The sequence below is a fragment of the Excalfactoria chinensis genome, chromosome 5, assembly GCF_039878825.1.
Source record: "Excalfactoria chinensis isolate bCotChi1 chromosome 5, bCotChi1.hap2, whole genome shotgun sequence".
NCBI classification, from domain to species: Eukaryota; Metazoa; Chordata; class Aves; order Galliformes; family Phasianidae; genus Excalfactoria; species Excalfactoria chinensis.
The window spans coordinates 21952598-21974029 of record NC_092829.1 but is presented as its reverse complement, the minus strand read 5'-3'; the positions used below and the strand labels follow the sequence as shown (position 1 = coordinate 21974029).

At 35.9% G+C, this 21432-nt stretch overlaps 1 protein-coding gene across 2 annotated transcripts in view; it reads right to left on the bottom strand.

The window, feature by feature from the left end:
- Window positions 1–21432, bottom strand: part of SLC25A21 (solute carrier family 25 member 21) — a 221302-nt gene that overhangs the window by 4059 nt on the left and 195811 nt on the right. For both annotated transcript variants that reach the window (XM_072338791.1, XM_072338792.1), the window contains exons 5-9: window positions 17251–17310; window positions 16291–16398; window positions 11969–12133; window positions 2411–2592; window positions 1576–1628 (exon numbers count right to left, since the gene is read on the bottom strand). In XM_072338791.1, the coding sequence (XP_072194892.1) occupies window positions 1576–1628; window positions 2411–2592; window positions 11969–12133; window positions 16291–16398; window positions 17251–17310 (568 nt within the window). The remainder of the gene's footprint in view (window positions 1–1575; window positions 1629–2410; window positions 2593–11968; window positions 12134–16290; window positions 16399–17250; window positions 17311–21432) is intronic.

Genomic DNA, 21432 nt, shown 5'->3' with positions numbered 1-21432 from the left:
TGACCTCTGTATGTGGATGGGATAGGCTAAAACTACTAGGAACACAGAGCTACCATGTGAATTTTCTCAGTTATTTATCCTTAGGAACCACAATCATACTTGAAATCCATGAGCAGTAACTCTCAAAGAGCTGGACAGAGTATAAGTTTGCAACAGTTTGGCCAACAAACAAATAATAGACACAATGTCTGGAAGGTGTGACTTGAACTCCAATCAGGGCTAATTCCAGCAGTTGTACTGTGTGATGTTTGTGTATCTCTTTTCCTGAAAGTATTCACATGTTGAAAGAAGGAATTACCTTTCCAGTCACAATAAAGATTATGTCATTGACTCACCAGAAATCCAAATCTTCTTACTAGTTAATGACACTAAAGGGTGTTTAAAATGAAGCTCACACCTAACTGATTTGCTTGATCTGAGCCAGAAAGCATAGTCACTTCTAAGATGAAAAGTTTAATTCCAAAGTCAGCTGTGCTAGAGGGTACTGGGGAATTGAAGCCCTCACAGCTTCTTGTCCTGTATGTAATTTAGTATCTAGGGGTAAAGGCTTTCAGCTGCAGTTGTGCTTAGCTGCTTTTTTTCCCCTCCCCATCTTCTTCCTTTGCCCTGCACCATAACCAGGCATGGTCTTGTACTTAGTCAAAAGGATTGGATATAGAAACACATATGGGCAAACCTAATGCCTCCTTTGTTACGCAGAGCAAACCTGCACCTCTGCACCTACTTTCTTTTAACCGTATGTGCTTCTGCCTATTAAACCACCTTGCATAGTTGAAACTACAATTTCATGGGAGCAGGATATTGTTCAAATTGGGGCTTCTGCTCCTTTTCACACAGACTGCCTCTGTGGGCTAGCAGAGTCTAAAGGCCCATTGCTTTGCTTTCATCATTAATCAAAAGCAGTTTGGGAACAACAGTCTAGAAGTCAAAGAAGATCTAACCTTCAAGCACTGTGCCTTTGCATGCGGAGTAACAACTAATGGGAGGGGTAATCAGCAACCTAGTCTGAAGCTATCTGTGTCCTCCTGGTCTTCTAGTATCCTGGAAGTCTCTTCCTAGCCCATGTTATTGGCTCTTAATAGTACATTCCTTTTACATTCCCATACAGATCCAGCAGAGCACAGGAAGCAGAAAATAACTGGAAAGTGATATGCTCTACTAGCTGAGAGCATTTATACTGGAGAGACTCTAATCTGTGTTTTAAAGGAACTTTACAGAATTGGTAAGGAATCACATTAGAGGGAATATGATAAGCTTTAAGAAGCACTTTGAAAGCTTTTATAGCCTGGCATTTGTAAAGATACACTCTGGCTTATTCAAAAATAAATAATTTCACCAACTAGCAGTTACTTGAAACTGCGATCATCCCATCTGTATATTCAAGTCATTTTTTTAGATGCCAAATTCTTCTATGATGTTATTAGATGATATTATTATCCAAAGGAATCATTCAAAGATGGAACAGTGTCTCACTAAGTAAGTTGTTTGACGCTCACTAAATTTTGTCAAGGAACTGAAAAAGAGGAAGAAGAAAGAAGAACAAAAACAACAGAGAAATGAGAGAGGAAAAACTACCTGGACCGAGCCTCATGATCTTGGGAATCAAGCCTTTGTACAGAGCCAGAAATCTGCAACAGAAGAAAAACAAACAAAGAATTTCAAACAATATTCTTGCTGTAAAAGAAGAATGGAATTTTAGCATGTGTTTGTTAAAATGCTGGCAGAGCACTTAGAAGCAATTATTTGAAATTACACATGTTCAATAGCAGGCAGTATCTGGATTTTAACATTTTACAGAGGCAGGTTAGATGAAGAGAAAAAGTTAATCAATGTTCAGTCACAAAAGCTATGTTGTGAGTGCAGCCAATCAAAAATATGACTTTAATCAGTGAGATGGTTTTACTTTCAAGACAAGTCCGTTAACAACAGCTGCATACATGGACAAAATGACTGCTATAATTGAATATCAAAGCTACAACTCAGTCCTCACTTGAGAAATATTTTAAAAAGTTGGAAAATGTTACTGCCACAGAGATCTGTCCCTAATTTAATTGTTTCATCAGCCATTTTACAAGTAGAGTTAAACTGTGAAATACTCTGTTTTCTAGTGATATTTTCCTTTTACAAAAGAAAGAGTTGAAAAAATTACACATGAGATATACAAAGCATTTATTTGTGGACAATAAATGTTCACAGCCCAGTAAGCCTTCTGTAAAAGTTCACTTGAAGTAGGAAGACGTTTCCTTTAAAAATAAAATAAATTTTCGAAGTGTAACATTGTGCTCTTTTGATATATGGGTTCGGGGTGGCTTAATGTCCTTGTGAAATCTGAAATATAACAACATGGTTTTATGGACCCATATGAACTAAAGCAGAGGTCTGGACATTTATTAAAATAAGAATGTTTTACCCTTCCTCTTTATAGACTGTTGCCATAGTTTTAAGACAGGTTCTGTACTTGATCTCTCCAGGAACTGGCTGTGGTCCTTGAATCCTACTTTTTGCAACATCAAAAGGAATGTTAATAATTGAGGCTATTGTTCCTGAGACTAGCCCAATTCCAAATTTCCTCAAAAACTCCAAATTTGGATCCTGCAAAGAAAAAAAAAAAAAAGAAAAAAAGAGAGAGAAAGGAGGAATAAGAAGGGAAACGGAAGGACCTATGCAGGTTAAGCACTATAAAGTAATATGCATTTAATCAGAAAACTCACACAACACAACACACTCATGTTATTTTAGCGGAACACATTAGGATTTCCTATGCTGGAACTTGTTTTCTTGACAATCCTATTGGCTATGTTTTTACACATGGTCTAAATTGCTGAAGTACACATTTCCTCACACAGGATTTATAAACACAGTTCATAAAGAAAGACTGGTATGGCATATGGGGATGATTTGTATAATTGGGCTTCACAATGTACTTAGTATTACTGTATCAAAACAGGAGAAATCCAAGCACACTATTAGCTAATTGGCCAGAATATTTTACAAATGACAGCAACTTCCACCATGAAGCCTACTAAAATGCTCATTTGTGTGTTGGACCCCCAAATGCTAAATTAAATAAAGGCTAATCTCAGTCTGCTGCCATTCCCCTCCAGGTTTTTTACATTTATTTTCACATGTAGCTGATCCACTGTACTGAGAAGTGCTAGCTTCCTGCTATTAACAATCCATCTCAGTGCAACGGCAAGAGAGCCTCCACGTTCTGTGCATTACAAGCAGTGGTAACTCACTCAGCTAATTGCCTGAAGAATTCACAACAGATTGCTTCTGAACCCTACTTTATGTTCAGGGTACAAGTTAGAAGCAGGTCAGAAGTGCATCTAAAGTTTTTTGCTTTCTCTCAGTTCATGATCTGACTGGATTTTATTTGATCATTTAGGAAGACCTCCTACCTTGCCATTTTCTATGTCATCTAAGAATTCAGGGCTATCTGGGAATCAAAGTCTCTTTAAGAATGCCTAATTCTACTTCTATAAGTAGTGGAAGTCCAGGGAAGCATCCAACAGTGCCTTTCCTATGCACATAATTCTTTTGCTACTGATATTCAAAAACAAGGACAACTTTGTACTGTATCAAATTCCATATGTGCAGTTCTATTTTTTCTTTTAGTCACTTCAATTATAGAAAACCATCAGTAAAATTCTAGATAATCTCATCATGTTATGTCAGTATATTAAAAGTCCTTTGTTTTCTAAACCTGTACATTTGTAAGTGAAAACAAGAACAATGAAGGTTTCCTTTCCAGATCAGCAACAAGAACATATGTAAAAGTCTGCACAGTATATACTGGTGGAAGTTCATACAGGTGTTTAGATATCAAAATCAGCAGAGCATTTTATTAATTGCAGAAAAACTCAACACTTTGATTTCACAAAACATGAAGAGTACTGATAATACCTTTTAAAATTTAGAATAGCTAATACCCATTTGTTGATACCCAAGAAACTGTACAGCCTTATCAGTAAAAATTTTAGCAGCAGACCTCTATTTGTTCTGGTTTAAATGGAAATAAAATAAAGTCTATTTTTCTGGTACCCAGTGAAGAAAAAGAAACCCTTGGAAATCCAGGCACAGCAGCACAGCATGGTGCCCATGCCACAGCCATATGATCACACCTGCACCTGGGAACTGAGATAACTCCTTAGGCCAGCTTGAAGGAAGGAGGATGCACTACTGATTTGATGTCTCATGTTCTGGAATGATCTGAAGTACCCTTTTCAAGTGCAAGGACACTTTTTCTGTAGTACCATGCACACTGGGTTGTACTCTGGGATAGGCAATACATATCAGGCAAAAGTATTTACTTCTTAAACAGTGAATTTCAATCCTTGCTGCTTATATTTGAATGATTGTTCATTTTGATATTTTGGTGAATTCCCAATGTCAGTGCTGCTTGCTTTGCAACTGGCAGTGCAACAGAGTACTGCATATACAGGAGTGTCCCATTAGGCAGTTTCTTTTGAAATGTAACATTGCACCAACATAATTAAAGAAAAATTAAAACAGATTGCTTCATTTCTATTTCAGTATTTGTGACATAAAAAATGTTGGAAGTATTTTGCTTATTCGCAAATCTGGATTATAACTAAATGCACTACAATATACATAATATTTGCAACTTCAGTTTTTATTACTTACTTTCTGAGAGATGTTTTTCTGTGAGATCACTGCAATATGCAAATCATTTCATTAATACAATGGATTCCACATAAATTTAAAATAAAGCTTTTTTCTAAAAGCACAGAGTAGTTTCTCTTTAGTGTGCTCCTATTTCCGCATATAAAAAAGAGATTTCCAAATGCAGCTCATGCTTCTGTCTACAAAATTTATATGGGGGAAAGGACATTGGCTATCACTTGTGCAGGTGCAAGCTGGTGCTATCAGGAAACACTGTCTTTCTTTTTACACTGAAATCCAACTTTTTCTACTCCTTGGACAATCCCAAAATATTCCTTGCTGTCTTGGACCCCATGGAAAGAAACATGAAGTAATTCATCTGCCCAGTGCTAACGCTGGAACTGGTTAGCAGAGAAAACTATGATCATGTTATTGTCACTAACTTCATACAGTTCACTTATTGCATATCATATATTTTATATTTGGTACATTAGAGAAAAAGATTCTGACAAGCTCACATCGCTTTTGCAAATGGCATAGCTGAAGAAGAAATATATGGCTATTTTTAAGCAAAAGTAACTTTTCTGTATCATAAGCAGAATGTGAATTAGAGCAGAAACATGATTTTATATGGTGCCACACCACAGTATAGTGTACCTCATGAAAGTTAACAGATTTCTTATTCATAACACAATAACTTTGTTGTAGTTGGATATGTAAACTGTGATCTTCTTAACTTTTTAGTATGCCTTTCACAATCGCATTGCCTATACACCTGAGTCCCTGCCATGTGAGTATAAACAGAGAGAAGTAGGTGATACTAACAGATGCATTCCATGCTGAGTATCCCTGCTTTCTTTGGGAGGAAAAACAACTGAGATATGGTATTTCTGCTTGTTATACTTCATTATTATTATAATATTGTAAACAAAATGGAGGCTCCATAACTTCCACCCAGATCAGATGCTGCTTAATTCCTTCTTTTATATACTATAATTTCTAGTAACAGAACATTTTAACTCTGAATCTAGCACATATACACCCAAGTACGAGATTATCCCCCACTGGAGACACTTCATTTATCACTTTCAGACTCCAAAGTCCCTCCAAGGGCTCTCTTTTAACTACTCTTTATTCACACGTGTATTAGCTAGGTACTTTGTCAAAACCTCTGTTTAAATCTTTAATATAAGTCAAAAGCTTCCACAGTATCTTCATCTGTACTAAAGGAAGGGCACTTACATCCATAAGCAGCATAGATATTCATCCAACAATGATGTAACTATTTGTTTGGTTAATCTAGGTCACTGATAAGATCACTGTGAATCCAAGTGCATTATTGATGGAGAGCATGATCAGAGGCTGACCTCTGGCTCCCTACCAGAAAAACAGAAACCTTATTTTAGAACAGATAATATGGTACTACTCACCATAGTACTCACCATAGTAGATACATGTGTACTGATTTAGATACTTATCTCAGATACAATTCAAAGGATGAAAGGTGGAATACTACACTCACTGTATACAGTGAAGAAAGTATTTCCAAAGGAACAACTCAAAATATATAAGGTAGATGGTAGAGACAGATAGTGTGAGCATATATGGTGGCATGCATAAAAATGTGAAATAACTGCTATAACTAAATACATCTGCTTAACATGACGTAATACATCAGTGGAGAAGCAAGGAACAGAACTGAGAGGCTTTGCACTTTAGGCTGCACATCCATCTCCCTGTGTATAACAAGGAAGATTTAAAAGACAGAAGACTGTGATGTGGCCAGCTCTGCAGTTCTACCTGTCACATCCTGGAATTATGGGGCTGAAGAGGAACTAGAGTTAGAGTTGTTGCTTGATCATTTTGGCCAGGGTGATGTGCAATAAGCATAGGAATTCATTTAGCAAGCTAAGAGGTTCCACAGGACCTTACCTGGGCTATGCTGACTATAATCAAGTGCAGCAAAACAGACCGTAATGCTGCATGGACTGAGTCTCAGAGGGGAGCTGGGAAGAAATGCTATCATATTCTGCTAGCAGGGAGGGAGAAGCAGGTACTGGTGTGTTCAGGTAGTTTGGAGGCACACAGACTTTGGGCAGAACTCAGCAGAAATGAAGAAAATTTAATGTAGATTCACTGTAAGGCTCCAGAGAGAGCAAAAATGAGAAGTGAAAACAAGTCTTGTCACTGCTGTGGTAATATCATGCTGTGATTCTTTTAAAGAATAGCCATAATTTTTGTTTGCAACTTGCTCAGCATTTGACCACAGTTTCACAAACAGCTTCATGCTCTTATTTACCCTGAACTTCTGAACATCTTATGCATTTACATAGTAAACTTCATATTGTGTAAACTATAGCTTGCTGCCTGATTAGTATAATGATGTTCTGATCTTTGTCAAGATGCACTGGAAATGCCGAAATAATAACAATAATAAACATATTCATAAAAGGCATTCCAAAACATGCAATCACAGCTGCATTTGGTTGAATTAAACGTGCCTTTTCACACTGGTATTATCTCAGATTCCTCCTTGAGAGCAATCTCATTGAAGCAGACATTTATTTAAGTTTTTAAAATCCATCTGTCAGATGGCTGACAGCATAATAAAATGAGTGACAGCTACTAGGATAAGTGTCCTGGCTATTCTCCAGAGTGAGATGGCATTATCAAACACTTTGCAGCCCTACCAGTGATCTTTTTTTTTACCCTTCACAATACAATTTCCTCATACAACTATTAATCTTTAGTTACAGGTAGTATTATTGCCTATTATCTAATCTTCTGCCATAATCTTTCAGACCTCTCAGGCAAAGCCAGGACTCCCCTCCACGTAGTCCTTAAACAAACAGCTGCACCAAAGAATTTTTTAAATAAATAAACAGACAAATAAAATCCAGGAGATGATAAAAATGTGGTCATTGAATACAAAATACACACAATTCTGGAGACTCTATGCAGTTGGCAAGAGAAGTGGTAGATTGATCCCTACTTATTTCTCTTAAGGAACGTTACATTGTTGTAGATTACTGTCAGACCATTGAAAGTAGAATACCAAAGAGACAAAAGAAACTCAACCCTGTTATCTCCTCACAAACTCTTTCTTTCTTGACTGTATCTTTCTATCACATTCTGTACTAGTCCCATAGCCACTTATACCAGTGATGCTCTGTTTACCCAAAAGAGAGTACTCAATGATGTTCAGTGCATGACGTTATACTTTATGCTGCCTGGAAGACCATTAACAACACTGGTAAAAACAGAATCAGTCAGCCAATTTCACACGGACCTTCTGTTGAAACCCCTATCAGCTCTCCCACATAGTCAGTCTACACAGGACATAAGATTGTTCATAATCTGTAGGGGTTACAAGCAGGTCATGTCTTCAAGGCATAATTTAGACATTAACTATGACTCCCTAAAAATTCCTTGAAGCAGAAACTGGCACTCTGGAATGGACATCTTTTTGCTTACTCCCTGCATCCATCTGTTATCCATCACCAACTTCAGTTATAAAATTATTTATGAAACACGAAAAAAAAAAAAGAGTAGCACCATGAACATCAGAACGAAAACAGGCTGGTGTCCTATGTATTCTTGTCTTGTGGCTGACTGATTCTGTACCTAGAAAGTTGCAGGCTCAGACTAAGATTTATGTGGTCTTTTTTTCCTATGAAGTTCAGTCTTTAACAAAGCACAAACTTCCACTGAAAATTTCCCTTAGTTGGGATGCTTGTAGGGTCTGTCTTCCTGTTACAAGACCATTTGTGTGTCTTGTAAGAACTTAGTTACAAGTGTGCCTTTACAGGAATACCACAGACGCAGATAAGGTAAGATAGCAAAGGACACTCCCTCTGTGATAAAATGTGTGGTGACAGTGGCCAGGGAAGAAGCCTTTAAACAATACTGGTTATCATTTCAACAACCTCAGGACACCTCGGCTGGAGACCTATGATGGTTTGTGACACTGTACTGGGTACAGCACTGCCATTTTGTTTAGCTGATAGGACATCGTGAAACTTGAGCTTGCACGGTATCTCCAAGGTTATTCTCTCTTCCACTCTGATCCAGCCTTCTCCTAAATCACCTTGTTTCACTGCTTATTCAACTGTGTTGCATCACATGTCCTTTGCACTCTATTTCTACATATACAACTTTTACATTGGTGTAAATCTGAAAACAACTGGAAATAAATCTGTTCTCTACAATCTTATTTATTTGCCAAACTGAATAGTCCATTTCCTTGCCTATAGGAGTTTAGGGCCCTTTCTCTGGCAAAACAAGACTGTTCAGCTCCTGCTGCCCAGTGCAGCTCCCTTTTAACAGGAGGCAGCTGCAGCAGGCAGTGTCTGACTTGAAATGAGTTTCGCAGCTGGCCATGATTCAAAGGGCTTTCACCAGGCACTGTTTTCATATTATTAACAAATATGATAGCCACTTGGAGGTGGTAGTGAGCAATGGTTTTAATGAAACTAATGTTTGCCATCAAACCAAACTATGATAAAATAAAAAAGCAAGAGCTGCTGGAAGCCTATGAAGCATGCTATAAAAGTATGTGCCATAAAACTGAGACGATATAAATTTTCAGACTAATTTGATTGCTAGTGCAGATGCATAGCCGTTAATGCTCTATGGGTGATACATTAGTGGCAATTGAAACAAGACTAACTTATTCCGTGTTCAGTAAACTGAGCATGAGGTTGGCTGTAAATGGTCTGTTTAGCAGAATAGATTGAACATACGAAAAATTATTCATTACGAACATTTACAACCCACACATGTCATTTATATCATTTGACCACTCAACATAAAAAGTTTATTGTTTTTGGCAAAATAAGCTGCAAACATCCTTAATTGGGATGCAAATTTAATGCACAGTTTAGCACTGTTGACAGCTAAAAGGCTCATATGGACATTTCCATACATTTTTCCACTTACACTACAGAAGGTGAACTACAAATACATAGTCAAGAGCCAGAATTATTTCAAGTGTAGTATTCTTATTCCACAATTTTTGTATGCTTGTCAATATCACGAGACTGACTTAGGATTTTATTTTTTGGTGAAATGTACAAAGTGAACAAATTAGGTTTTATAATGAAATCAAATGTGAGAAAACATGAAAAGCTACAACTAATTTTTCAGACAAACTGTGTAACAGCTTCTTTCAAATCTATTGTGCAGGTTTGATAACTCAGCTTCTACTACTTGCCAACTGACAAAAAACAAACAAACAAACAAACCGGACTGAAAATATGTATGTTTTAGATCACTACATACTGTTGAATGCTGATATTTTCCAATCACTGAAGCAAAGTTCAAAGCATATAAACAACCATGACTTATTGTTGGCTGGCACAAGCAAGATGATGCCTGATCTGCACCCAATTAAACTCAGGGCAATACTTGCATCAATTTTAATGGGTTTTTGATCAGAATTATTGGCTACATCTGTACGTATAGATCTGCCTATGGCATGGCTGCCGGTTGGCCTACAGTGTCCTATTAACTTCATTAATGCTACTAAGTGCTATCACCACCCAAATTAGAGAGCCTATTAAGCTCCTTGGCTGCACAAACTCCCAAGCCATACTCAGGAACAGTGCTAGTTGTCTTGGTCCAGGGCATGCTGAGCAGCACACACAAATGAGTTTCAGTGATGCCGCTCAATTTACTAGCTGAGATGCTGTCATTGCAAGCCACTGTACAAGCCACTTCACAACTGTTATACTCAATGCAAACCTCTTCACTTGTAATTAATACATTCTCTTTGTACACAGATCACAGATAATATATACAGGACAGCTGGGCCACCAGGTGATACCACTGAAGTGATTTCTCTTTCTCTGTATTTATTTATATTTATATTCTAGATGTTAACAATTCTCTTTGTCATACAGAATCAGTGCAAACAGCTAGTTTATCACAGGTCATAAAGCTCTGAATCTTTCTAATCCTGTGCTATACATACATATTTAAATTGAAATGCTAGGAAAGCGTGCTTATGCCAAATACTATAACTACTCCTCTACTACCATGCAGGTAAAATACAGCATTTCCATAGAAGCTGAGCATAAGTTTCTGTCCTTACATGTATATGGTTCTGAGTGTTCTCCATAGAAACTACAATTTTTCCATCTTTTCATCAGAATAAATGTGTTTACTCCTATCTTTGTATCAAGCTATCCTTGTGTCTTTAGTTTTTAGAATGTATGATTAAAGTATGTTGCAAAGTATGCTTAAATACACTAAAATAAACTTGTAGAAACTTGTGGGTTAGCTGCTCTTTAACAATTCAATTTACTGTAATGATCTGCAAATAAGAAGTGGAGCTTTTCTCCATTTATACAGTCTTGCCAACAAAAATACCAGGCTACTCAGAAGTGCAGAAAAAAAAGAGGTGTTGCTTCATATGGGAATAGAAACTGATCCCTTTTGATGTAAATTGCAGCTTCTTATATGAATATCCCTACATATTACACCTGTGACTGTTTAACTGTCATCATCTAAAAATCACATTAGTGAAAGCACAATTCAGTAAGTAATGCACTGGAGTCATTAATAAACCATTAGTTGTGGTTCACACAGCCATTTAGAAAGTTTCCAGTATTAGTACATTTTCATTCATAAATTTCCCTTTTGTTATAAAGGGAAATGCCTCCTTTATATAAAATCATATGAGACTACTGACTAAATTTTCTTCAAGGACAATTACAGCTTTATTCTTATTCTCAGCTTACTCATAGGTTATTCTACATAAGGGCTCTGTGTATAACTGTCTAAGTCCTGTTTTGGGCTGGTTTCCTCCCAAATGGGTAAACCTGTTCTGTCATCTTCCAAGACTAGGTTGAACTGCCTTCAGGTAAATAGATCTGTACGTGGCCAGGATACCTCCGTACTGCAGCTCTGTCTGCTCATCAAGCTTGGTACCTTATTTTGTGAGTACTTAGAAATTTCCTAGGAATTGATATTTCTTTTTCAGTCCAGTTTACCACAAACAAACAAACAAAAAAACAAACAAACCAATAACATACTTAACATGAGCATAATATACCTGTACCCGGTTTCTGCCTTTTCACATTGCTACTGTGGTATAAAGGAATACCCATAACATTGTGATTTCAAATATGCTTTATCTGTTTATACTCAGCTTTTCTTAAAAAGGCAGAACCTTACTTTGCTTCACAAATTTTGCCATGAAAATGCTATAGATTTCTGCAAAACAGGGGGTTATGTTAGTCACTAGTTAGTCACTGCATAGCTTTGCACTGTAAAATACAGTGTTAATCAAACTGTCAAGACCTCTTATTTGTTTGTCTGCTTCATTGTATGAGAAACTTACTTTATTGACCGGAAGAATGCTTTTCACATTGAAGTAGAATCCAAAGTAAACCATGTTAAAAACTCCGTGACGGCCCAGTGTTGCAGTAAGACCTTTGTTGAGTCCGTGGAGGCCCAAACCATCAGATTTGATGATCTGCTGAGCTTGAACAAAGCTAGATGGTTGCTACATAAGTTAAGCAAAGGAAGGAAGAGATCATCTTTAGAAAAATAAAACAATAACCTCTGCCTCATTTCAATCCCATTGACAAACACAGTATTGCCAGCTCTTGTCATTTTATCTTAAGTATCACCACTTTTTTTTTTTTTCCATTAAAGAAAAGATTCCTAATTTTTTAGATTGCAGAAAAAAGGATGAAAATGTCCCTAAAGCAAAGAAAGAAAGCAATCTTAAGATTGTCATTTAAAATGTTTGTTAAATTTTATAGAGATACTCATGGCATCAGATGTGTGAATTTGGCAACCGTTCTTTCTGTCTTTTTTTTTTTTTTTATCACACTGTGTGCTGTTAAGATTATGACAGATGAAACCCTTGCACAACTAGAGCATACAACAATAATTCTGGACAATTAGAAGATTAAGAAAAAAGTCTCTAACGTAAAAGCAGTGGCACAGGGACATGCACTACAAGGCAGTGAGGAAAGAACACAATTGGAACAGGAAATAATTTGAGCCATTATGGATAGGATAGCAAGTTGTTGGGAGCCACAGATTAGAGAAGCAAAGGACAACATAAATATCTGTGTTGAAGAGCAGTTTGGCAGTTTCAGACTAAGTGTTAGAAATAGAGTTGAAAGATGATAAAAGGCATATATGCTATCTGGGAATGTTTAATTTTAAAACACTGACTTTTGAAGGAGTTACTGAGTACACAGAAATTTTTAAAACTAGATCACACGTTAAATTATGTTCTGTCATAGAGGCAGGCATCTAACTTTAACACTGTGGTAATGAAACTCTAGTAAAGAAGACATAGATTCTTTTTTCCCATAAGCATACAACTGGTAATCCTGTTTTGCACTCCTGGTGAATAACTTGACAAAAAAAGTGTAGTTAGATTTAGAAAATCGCAACACGCAGTTATATTCCAAGGTATAGATTTAGGAAATTGATTTTAGAAATCCTGTTTTGAAAATAATGTTCAAAAGGCATACAAATCCTCTTAGCCAGCCAACTGCTACTTAATGAAAGCCAGAAAGTACAAAACTTCCTCAGGATCCACTTAAGTAACAATGAGTTCCTCAGACACTATCTGCCTGACTAAACACACATTTGATAAGTAACACAATACACTGTGATACTAATGATGATACTTCTGATGTTTTAGACATCTTTTTAGCAGAATTATGGAAAAGCTCCTCTCAGAAAACTGTTGACATGAGTTTGGTTTTCTCCAAAGAGTAAAACCAGCTCTTGGTAACCAAATATTTAATTATAAGGGAAATAGTGACTTGCACTACGTTGCTCAAACATGAAAATACAGAAAAAATTTTGATTACAGAGTTGTGAACACTGCTGATTTCAGTGTGCTTACTTGTTTATTGCCTTATCATTTCAAAATATCACAATAGTAGATCAGTCAAGTTATCCCTGTTATAACCAACACAGCAATATCACTGCTTATTTAGGTGACTGATAAATTTAGTCTTTAATACTAGGTTTCATTCCATTTTTTCATATTTAGCAACTGATATTATCCTGTAAACACTTTGAACACACTTTACTAAACTCACTTTCCTAACTACTCCCGGGATTCAAATAAAAATCTATTAAAAAATGTAGATTGCCAACATGGAATGTGGTCCAGATACTTGCAGAAGCATCTTTTCTCATGAACAAAAAATGAAGATTAGACATTCAAATGAACAAAAAAATAAAAATAAAAATCCAAAAACAAAACAAAACAAAAAAAAATACTAGTTGTCTGGAATAAAGTGAGTTAAGCTGAAGAGAGCAGCTTTCAGTAGTAAGGTATCCCTTGGTCTTATATTGAATACAGATTTACTCCTGACTCACAAAGAACACCTGCCAGTTGCTGAACACCCAAGATGAGATTTATCAGTCTTAATGTCTATATCTGCAAAGTCTACATCTAAAACTGAGATACTCAAAAGACTCTTTTTTCAGTCCTTTAGCAATACCCTAGACATTTAAAATGTCAGCTGATCATGACACAGAAGTTCTAAATTCTATGCTGATGACAAAAGGACCCAAGAATAACTAACCTGGATGAATTTTCTGCATAAAGAACTAGAGTCTGATTCACTTCAGATAGTTGCTGACTTGTGCTTAATAGAGACCTAAACAGTATGATCTGAAGAGTATCTCATCTTAGAGTATAAACTTGTAAAGTCAAGTGAGAAGACTTCTATAATCACATCAGCATCTATAGCCAGTGAGTTTTCCATGGCTACAGGGAAAAGGCAAAAAGAGAAATTTGGACTTCTATCTAAGCAAAAAAAATTGCATTATTTTTACTTTCAGCAATCCAATCGACAAAAGTGCCAATATGTGATTTATTGCTGCCTTCCTCTTTAAACCTATCAGCCCTAGAAAGATGATCTGGTACCACAGAATAATTCAACTGTCACTGTACTTTGTGATATTTGTTTTGGGGGTGTGCAGGAGTCTGGGTGTGGGTGTATATGTTCATGCTCTTCCTTGTTCCTTTAAACAAGATGTATTTATTATTTCAATACAATAGTCAAAGAAGTATGTGACCTGCATTAGGTTTCATCATATAATATGAAAGCTACACAATGGGATAGGTACATACCTTACTTAAACCTTTTAGAAAAACAGTGCATGGTAATGAAGTGAGTGTACCATTACCCTACACTTTGTAATAACATGCAAGTGCTTCTTCCAGTAGGCTTGAGTTTACATGCTTTGTATTTACATGTTCTTAATGAGAACTTGAGATCGTGGTACTGAAGCCACTAGTTTTTCTGATTTACAACAAATTCCAAAATTATAATCCTTTTAAAAATACATACTTAAAATGGGTATCTGTGATTTAAGAACTTAAGACCCCTGGATTTTTTTTATACCTGGGCAAATTGATACTTTCAATCATTTTAAAAGTTTAGATTAGGTTCCTAGTGCAGTTCCAATAGTATTCTTTTTTATTTTTACTTGTTTGATACTATATTGTGATTTGGATTTTGTGAAAATGTGCATTTAAATTAAATGCAAGAAATTTTCTCTTAATACAACCCAGACTGTTCTTGAACAACTACACTGTGGTTAATAGTGTATTCTGAAGGTTAACCTGAAAGGGTTGTGGCAATTAAAGTAATTCATTGCATAAAAGTTGCTAATTAAAACATTGTGGTCTTCGTTATAATGTCTGAAATACAGAAAAAAATAAAAGTATGAAGAGAAAAGATATAGATAAAAATCTCTTAACACTTTACAGGAATTAGTTTTCTCAAAGTGAAGTACTGAGGAATTTACACCTAGAGCCATACATTTGGTGATTTCAGTATGATAGATCATTTATATCTTCATAATCATGAGGCAAAAAGACCAAGAATATCTGCCTATTTTACAGAGGAACCAACGAGCTGAAGCAGTACTCTGTAATTTCTTTTCATATTACCTTCCTGAGATAGAAATCCTCCCATGTACTGCTTTCTCCTTGCAGCAACTCAACCCTTTTTTTTCTTGTACGGTATGAACCCTTTGTTTCAGAGGCTTTACTGCTCATAGTTAAAAAATTTCTAGGCCAGAGACCTTGGACAAACCCACATCTCTGGTATGCATTGAGAATGTAACAAAAATTTAGCAAATGTTATAAAATTTATTCTCTAAGAGAGTGTTTCTCTGAATGAAATACAGAGTCCATAATGGCTACTTTTAACATCAATAAATTCATCCAAGATCACGAAATCTAACAGCTACATTTCAACATAAAAGACACCAGCTGGACCCTGCCCAAGGCATTGGGTCCTCCGTGTCTTATGCCAACCCTCTGTTATCATTAGAGATCAGGAGCCTGCTAGGGTAAATTAAGAGTCTTGCATTTGTACTTCAGGATAACAATTCTTCACAGTGCGGTGCTACTAGCTTACATGGGAGTAAAGAGGTGCACTGAACATCTGCGATGGAAATACTGACACAGTCGACAGTACTGTATGCATCTTGATGCACATCTGACAGTATAATTTAATGAATCTTTCATCTCATTTTACCTTTACCACTAAGCTTGTGGAAAAATCATTTGCATCAACCCACTACTGTATAGATATTTTCACCTAAACATGAATGTCCAAGTGCATGACACTTAATAAAACAAAACAAACAGCGGTGCAATTCTCATACCTCTGTGAAACTGTTCCGATTTGCCTGCAAGCTAACCTTTACTACTTCAAAAGGGTTGACCACAACTGCTTCAGTTAATCCAGATCCCAAGCCAGCAACTGCAAATGCCTAGGAAAGTTAAGTCAATCAATATGTAAAAATGAAGTAAAATATATTCAGATTATGAAACTGAATGAGAGAATACGATGAAATACTTCAGCTATGTATCAGTATTCTACTGAAAAAAAAAAAAAGCTCAGTCTTGATTGGATGCTGATACGGGCTGCCTGGGGAGGTGGTAAAGTCTCTGTCCCTAGTGGTGTTTGAGAAACATGGTGACATGGCACTGAGGGACATGGTCAGTGGGCATGGTGGAGATGGGCTGATGGCTGTACTAGATGATCTTAGAGGTCTTTTCCCGCATAATGGCTCTGTGATTCTGTGATGCTGACAGTTCTTGAAGACAATGTGACAATAGTCATAAACCACATCCCAAAAAATGCAAAATAAGATGTTGTAGCACTCTGTGGTATTGATTTTTTAATGAAAACATGGAAAAACAACACCCTCCTATTATCTTTGGGTGGAGCCTGAGTAAAAATACAAATATAAGTGCAGTCACACAGTAAGGGAAAAAGCTTGAAGTGAGGTACTTAGTCAAACTGTGCAAGGAGAAGAAAAGTCCTCCTAAGTAAACACCCATCTTGAAAAGATTTGGATGGGAATAAGTGGAACGCATGAAAATGTCAGCAATCTTTCAGAGGGTGAATTATCTCCATCTACTTAGAAGCAGTTGGTACATAACAGAAATAGAAATGGTGATATTCACTACTTTGCTTTTCATCAGGAAACAGCATTTAGAAATAATCTTTTCTTTTCTGTATCCCTTAAAATCTGGGTTTCCAATAGGGAACAAAACAGATGGGATTGTTCAGCATATATGTATTAAAATAGGACATGAAGCATTGTTGTCATACATACCAGCCCTGGTGGTAAAGATGCAAATCCTAGTAGCTTCTTGTATTGTTCAAAGGTGAAAAACTATAAAGAAAAGTTAGACTGAAATTACATGGAAAAAAATCATGAGTCAATTACGCAAGTTAGTAAACCAAACTACAATATTTTGCTACCTCACATCTTAAGTAGCCATATGCAGTTCTGAAAAATAAACTTAAGCCATTTTTCACTTTTCAGAGTTTCATACTCACTCTATCAGTGTTCAACATGCAAATGAAGACAACTAGGCTTCAGAACTGAAGTAGAACATGCACAACATCAGCATAAATGCAATTAATATTTCATATAAGAGTTCACTTAAAACACAGTTTTTGTTTTCAGTTTATTATTTTTTTCTTTAACATCTTATTTTCTTATACTGGCTTAAATGTAGTAGCAGCTACTACATCCCACAAGAAATCACCCTCATATTTAATATAACATATTGCAGTCACCTTCATATCTCTCATATATTGGTCTACTTCTCAACAGAAAGATGTAATTGTACATTTCTAAGATGGAAAGTGAGTAGGTTATTACAGTTTCTCACTGTCAAGAGACACATCTCTTATAGTTGAAATATCACTTTTTGTGACATCTCCTCAAAAGTCAAAGCAGATTAAATTAATGTTTTTGTTCCTCCAAGAGGATAGTTGAGAATAATTCTGTCTGCTCTGAAGACAGTGACAAGCTTCCTATTGACCTATGATAGATCATCCTTTCCGTGGGCACAAGTTCTAAGACACACCAGTCAAGATGTTTTCAAAAGAAAGTGTGTTTGTGACATTTTACAAGTTATTTGTAAGATGTCCTCTGAAATACCATACACAATTCTGGACACTCTTGCTTAAAAAAGATGATCTTGGACTACAGCATACTCAAAATTGGGTTACCAATACCATTAGGAGAAATTAAAGGTTATTTAAAAATGAAGGCTGAAGGAGACAAAATGCTTGTTCAGTCTAGCATAAGAGAGGATGTAAGGGGGTGAAAAACAAGCAAAGGAAAGAGAAAGGTAACATAAGGTTAGTGGGTATAACTACTCATAAATGGGTTGTGGTTTGAAATCTGATGAAATTTTCTCAAAGCCAAGGGAGTGAGGACTTGAAAGAGTCTTCCAGTAAGAATAATGATGGGGTGTGAAGACAGCCTCAGCCTCTTGGGCTCAGTTATTAGAGACCTCTTAGAACAAAAGAGCCTTTCCACAAGTACAGAAACATGAGTAATAAGCACCATATTGTCATTTTAACTTGTTTAGAACTCTGTCCTGTGGCAATTTCAATAATATTCGTCAGTTAAGACTAGCTTAATCTAAAAAGATGCTAGGATCTCAATGAATACAGCAGAGATACAGGTGTTAACGATAATATCATATTTACAAAACTAGGAAATGTATTACACTTCTATAACATAGAATTAAGATTTTAAATACTGAAACCTGTAGGACCACATACTCTATCCAGTGGATATATGCACTTTTATTATAAAGAAGACTACAATGTTTTGCAGAAAAGGTCCTAGAAACAGAGCCTTGATTACAACTGCAATCCAAATTGTGTACAGATCTAATATCCATTTTACAAACATCCTGTACTGTCTTTGACTACAATCAGAAAAGACAGATTTTCTTCGGCTGTGAGTCTGTATTATTGGATAACTGAAGATATCATTTTACTTATAGGCAAAAGGAAATCTTTGAGAAAGCAATGGTTGTAGGTGGATGAGTTACTTCTTAGAACAAAATTCAATTCTTACTGTGATAAAAGTTTGCTTTATTCACTCTCCAGCATCTTCCTACTCATTGTTACCCTCCTAACCTTTAATGGAATTTCTGGTATTCCTTAATGTTTTCCATAGTGTCACAGATCTGTAAAATGATTGTAATAAAGGCAGAAATACATTGATAGCAATTTTTTGGTCTTAAAAATTTTACCTTAAAAATCAATAGCTTCCTACACTCATAAATATAATAACTACTTAATAGTAACTACACTTCGTGTCATTTTTGAAAGAAAATAAATAAATAGCAGTCAAATCCAAACTAAATATTTCTGGATATGCTAGAGTAGCTAGTATACATTAAGTTTTGCCAAAGTATCCAGCTACATCATATGGATTTATACTATCTACATCTACCCAAGTTGTTATTAAAAAAAGAGTAATTTGTCTTTCTCTCTAAGGTTGTATTTAGTTAATAGCCTTGTGCAAGATAATAATAATAAAAAAAGTAAATAATATATATATATCCCACAATAAACGTATTTAATGCATGCTTTTGTATATATCATAACCAATATGTCCATCTGGCAAAGATACACTTTAATTCACAGCAAATAGTCAAAGTACTTACCAGATGTCTCAATAACACTAAGGTAAAAATATATGCTTGAAACAAGATGTCTGGGAATGCATGAACGATATAAATCGCCCCCAAAGTTCATCTGTTAACCATTTTATTGGCATCACCACTTCTTTCCTCCAAGTTCAATCTAACATAAATTTATAAACTTTGACTTTTCATCTTCCAGAAGTACCTATTTTCCTTTTTAAGAAGGGAAATAAAGAGAAAGAATAAAAAGAAATAGCTCAACAGTCGTGAGAACCTACTTGCCTAAATTAAACCTGCATCTTTGATGCAACATGAAAGCTGAATAACTGTGGCTAAATATCTTTGTTTTAGAAGTTTTATATTTTTAAAAAAATAATCATTTCAGGTAAATGTATTTCAGAAGCAAAATTAAATCAACAGCAAAATTGAATTTCTTCTTACTACAAAATCTGCCTTGCTCACTCTCGATACACTTTTATGAGATATAAAAGACACCTTATCTGTAAGTTTCCAAAAAAGTTTTTTACAAACCCAAACCAAGGCAGCAAAACTTCCTCTCTACCTTTTTTGTTTTCTATGACCTCAAACTCATAGGCACTGACAAAGTCCTTCATGACCCTAGCCAGTTTGGTGAAGAGCAATGGATATATTTGGGCCTGTTGAAATGTGGAATACCTTCAGAAGATTAAAAGCTATTAAGTGAGCCAAAAGAATCAGTGCGTTTCAATGAGTGTTTTACATTTTTATCCAAACAAGTCTAGTGGAAATTTCAGCCAAGCTTATTTCTCTTTGGGCCAAAGCATAGATTCAAACTCTACTTGGATGTTAGAAATTGTGCTGGCAGATAACATCTGACATTAAATAGCTTCATTATCCAAGATCTTACGAGTACATAATTGCACTGCCCTATTCTTCCAATGTAGAACAGAGCCGCTATCTCAGGATAACTTAATGCCCTGTTGGTGTCCTTGGAACAGCAAAAAGTTTGTAGGAATAGTGCAAACAATTAAGAAATCAATGATTTAATTTAAAAGCATGTTTAGCATTTAAATCTGTTCTTCAAATTTTCAGAAACCATACTGGGCCCTCACATTAATGCCCAAGAAGTATGTAGAAAGCATTGAGTTAAGCAGCAGCAGGAAAATATTTAAGAAGTTTATGATGTACAAAAGGAGGCTGAGACAACTTGGTTTGTTTACCCTGTAGTTATGAAGGCTAAGGGGATCTAATTCCTGTTTTACACCACCTAGAGAAAGGTTAGACAGAAGACATTCAGACTTTTCTCAGAGGTTCACAACAACAAAAAAAGAAGCAAGAAGCAAAGCTGCAACAAATTTGGATTGAATATAAGGTAAAATTCTTTACAGTGAGAGCAATTGAGCATTGAAGCAAGAGCACAGACAGGCTACAGTCTTCATCCTGAAAAATGTTGAGAACTCAACTAGACAGGGCTCTAACTAAGAAGTCAGACATGCTTTGGGTAGTAGGTCACTAGATAATCCACAGAGATTTCTCCCAGTTTAAATGTTGTTATAATTTTAAAACTACATTAAATACTGTGAAGACTAAGCCACAGGACTAAGAGAAAGTGATTTGTCATTTTTGAATGACTTGAGCTGGTAGGAGAGAAATCAAACTTGGGTTTGTATTTTAACTAAATATATGCTGGAGTCTGAAATGCATGATCAGAAGAACTTAAGTCATTCCTACTGCAATGAACTAGAGAAACAGCCAAAACATCACAGTCTGAAGAAAACAAGTTATTGGAAGCTTTTAAATAGCATCCATTTTTCTTCACTGCCACTTTGCCACTAAACTGAACTTGAGTTTGCTAAATT